Source organism: Chlamydomonas reinhardtii, chromosome 4, assembly GCF_000002595.2.
Source record: "Chlamydomonas reinhardtii strain CC-503 cw92 mt+ chromosome 4, whole genome shotgun sequence".
Lineage (NCBI taxonomy): Eukaryota > Viridiplantae > Chlorophyta > Chlorophyceae > Chlamydomonadales > Chlamydomonadaceae > Chlamydomonas > Chlamydomonas reinhardtii.
The window spans coordinates 588,882-591,849 of record NC_057007.1 but is presented as its reverse complement, the minus strand read 5'-3'; the positions used below and the strand labels follow the sequence as shown (position 1 = coordinate 591,849).

At 67.0% G+C, this 2,968-nt stretch overlaps 1 protein-coding gene across 1 annotated transcript in view; it reads left to right on the top strand.

Annotated features, from left to right (window-relative positions):
- Positions 1-2,968, top strand: part of CHLRE_04g217938v5 (uncharacterized protein) — an 11,872-nt gene that overhangs the window by 1,482 nt on the left and 7,422 nt on the right. Inside the window, exons 3-11 of the mRNA XM_043061771.1 lie at positions 3-440; positions 745-873; positions 1,106-1,232; positions 1,378-1,421; positions 1,499-1,572; positions 1,958-2,102; positions 2,295-2,306; positions 2,570-2,620; positions 2,751-2,879. Of these exons, the coding sequence (XP_042925027.1) occupies positions 3-440; positions 745-873; positions 1,106-1,232; positions 1,378-1,421; positions 1,499-1,572; positions 1,958-2,102; positions 2,295-2,306; positions 2,570-2,620; positions 2,751-2,879 (1,149 nt within the window). The remainder of the gene's footprint in view (positions 1-2; positions 441-744; positions 874-1,105; positions 1,233-1,377; positions 1,422-1,498; positions 1,573-1,957; positions 2,103-2,294; positions 2,307-2,569; positions 2,621-2,750; positions 2,880-2,968) is intronic.

The following is a 2,968-nucleotide window of genomic DNA, read 5'->3' as shown; positions in this document are numbered from 1 at the left end:
AGGAGGACGGGCGCCCGTCCTCCTCCTCCTCCTCCAGCGGCCCCGCGCTGCCTGCTACCTCCACCACACTACCCACCCCCTGCGTGCCCGGTACCCCGCCGGGGGTCGTCGCCGCCGCCGCCGTGCCCTGCCGGATGGTGGCACCCGTCGCCACTGCCGCTGCCGGCGGCGCGCTGGCGCCCAAGCTCGTGCCCTTCATGCCTCCGCCGCCGCCCATCGCGCCAGTGCACCAGCACCAGCACCGCCAGCACCAGGACCAGCACCAGCAGGCGGGGCCGCGGTACGTGGCGCGGCCGGCGGTGCAACCGATGATGGGGCCGCCTGTGGTTCAGGCTACCGCTGGCGCCGCGGCCGTGGCGGCGCCGCGGCTGCTCGTGGGGGCTCCGGTTAAGCTCCTGATGGCGCCTCAGCTGCTTCAGCAGCAGCAGCACATCCAGCTGGTCAAGTTGAGGTGAGGTGAGGCCACTAGAACCACTTTGTGCTTTGCGCGGGCGTGGGGCGTGGGACGTGCTAGCCACCCTTGGCGGCCGTGTCGATCATGAAGCATGATACCATTATGCTGCCAACATCCGACCACCCACTAAAAATTGAAGGGCCCAGAGATGTACCCGATGCGGCCACACGAACCCTCCGCCTTCGGCGCACACACTGTATCCACCGCTGCTCTTTCACTTCCCAGCCCCCAACTCGTGCACCGCTGAGCCTTCTACCCGTGTGTTTGCTGTCCACTGCTTTACCCCGCAGTGGGAGCGCGTCAAGAAGGTGGGCATGGCCCCGGGCGCCCGCGCCTCCTTCGCACTGTCAGCGCACGCGCACCCCAAGGCGGGGCCGCGCGCCTTTGTGTTCGGTGGCGTGTCGGACAATGAGGCCAAGGTACGATTCCGGGGGAGGACGGGAGGAGAATGGTAGAATGGGTGGATGATCTGCTCGGGAGGCGGCGGTTTTGGAAATAGGGTCCTTGGCTCGTGCTGGGTGGGAACAGCATTTGCGTGCGGCCTGCTGAGGCTTATCCGGGTACAGGGCCTGGCGCTCCGCACTTATGCGCGCGAATGCGTGCCATTCTCTTTCCTGCATTCCACTCGCAAAGGAGTCCACACCACTGCAGGGCGGCGAGGACTTGTCGTCCGAGTTTCACATCGACCTGTACAAATTTAACTTTGAGCGCCGCCGCTGGTTCGCCGCTGAGCTGCGGCCGCCTGCGGACGCCAAGGGCAAGAAGGCTGGAATAGCGGGTGAGGGACAGTGTGACGGACTGGAGCGGTTGGGGGAGATGTGGCGGAGGTACAGCGGCCTTGATGTGCCGGATTCAGTTTGGTTTGCCGCGACAACGGACATTTTGAGACATCTGCTGGGCCCCATGCCTGCTGTGCTCGGCAGATGCGGAGGCGGGGAAGACGCGGCCGCAGCTGCTGCTGCCGACGGCGCAGCCGCCTCTACCTCCGCCGCCTCAGCGCCCGCCAAGTCTGCTCCGGCGCCTCCGGGCGTGTCCCAAGAGCAGGCGGGCAAGCTGGCGGCCATGACCTCAGACAAGAACAGCGCCCTGTACCGTGCGGCGGTCAAGATCCAGGCCAGGTGGGGGCTGGCGCGTAGGTGGGGGCCAGCCTAGGTTTGGACCAGGTGGGGGCCACCCAGAGTTCGGGGCCAGTTGAACGGCAGGTGGGGGCCAACGCTATGTGGGGTCCGGCCAGGTGGGGTCAGGCTAGGTGGGGGTCAGGGCAGGTGGGGTCAGGCTAGGTGGGGGTCAGGGCAGGTGGGGTCAGGTGGGAGCCCGGTGGGAGCCAGAGAAGGGGCAGAGGCGGTTTAGTGGGGCTGGCCTGCGGGCGGCACGGACAGCACAAACTGGAAAGGAGCTGGCAGCTGGCGGAGCGATGCAAATGCCATCAGGGACAAGCACCCGGCGCGGTCGCTACACTGCTCCGTCCACGACCCCACCGCCCACGTTCAGGAACCCCCGCAGCTACCGCGGCTACAAGGTTCGCAAGGCCTACATCGCCACCCGCATTGGCGGTGTGGTGTCTGAGCTGCTGTACAGCCCCGCCACCTTCGGCCTGGACCTGTCCAGCCTCAACATGCCCAAGCCCAGGGCGCGCATCGGGGCGCTGGTGCGTGGCGCAAGGGAGGGAGGGAGGGATGACGACGGGAAGGGCTAGAAGGGCTAGATTGCCCGACTTGTAGGGGGGGGAAGTGCTTGTGGGGAAAAGAATGGCGGGCAGTGCGGGACTATCTGGCCTGAAGTGCGGAATGAAACTATCAAGCCGAGTTGACTGGGGCTCTCTCGTTGCCGTGTCGTGCAGATGGCGGTGGTGGCCAATTAGGCCCATGCGCTGTGGCTGCTGTGCGGCACCGTGGAGGTGAGCCCGCGGCAACTCGTGCGTGTACGTGTGTATGTGTGGAGGTTCTGCATGGTGTCTACGTGCACATGGTGCCCTTCATGGCTGGGTTGCTGCGTGTGTGCGTCTGTACCCGTAAGAATGGAGCGCCTCGTGAAATTTGGGGGGGGGGCGCCCTTCTCGCCCTTCCTGCCACCGTACCAACCCACACTGCCGATCCATCCCCCACCCCCACACAGGACCTGCCGGCCGTCGTGCACTGTCTTCTGGACGGCGGCGGCAGTGGCGAGGTGGGGCAGCAGGCACCCTACCAAGCTGCGGAGCATTAGGCCCGAGCCACTGCTGCTGCTGCCAGGGCCAGTGCCAGCGGTGGCCGCCTTGCCGCCCTCGTCGCCCTGCACCCGCATGGGCGGCCGGTAGGGGCGGCAGCGGCCCTCCATGCGGCGGGCTCCTGATGAGCCAGCAGTCGTAGCAGCAACAGCGACGGTGGTGGCGGCGGCGGCGTTGGACTGCTGGGGTGCAGCAGGCTTGGAACCGGGCACGCAGGAGGTGGGTAGTGTGGCGGCAGGCAGCAGGCAGCGCGGGGCTGCTGGTGGTGGTGGAGGAGAAGGACGGGCGCCCGTCCTCCTCCTCCTCCA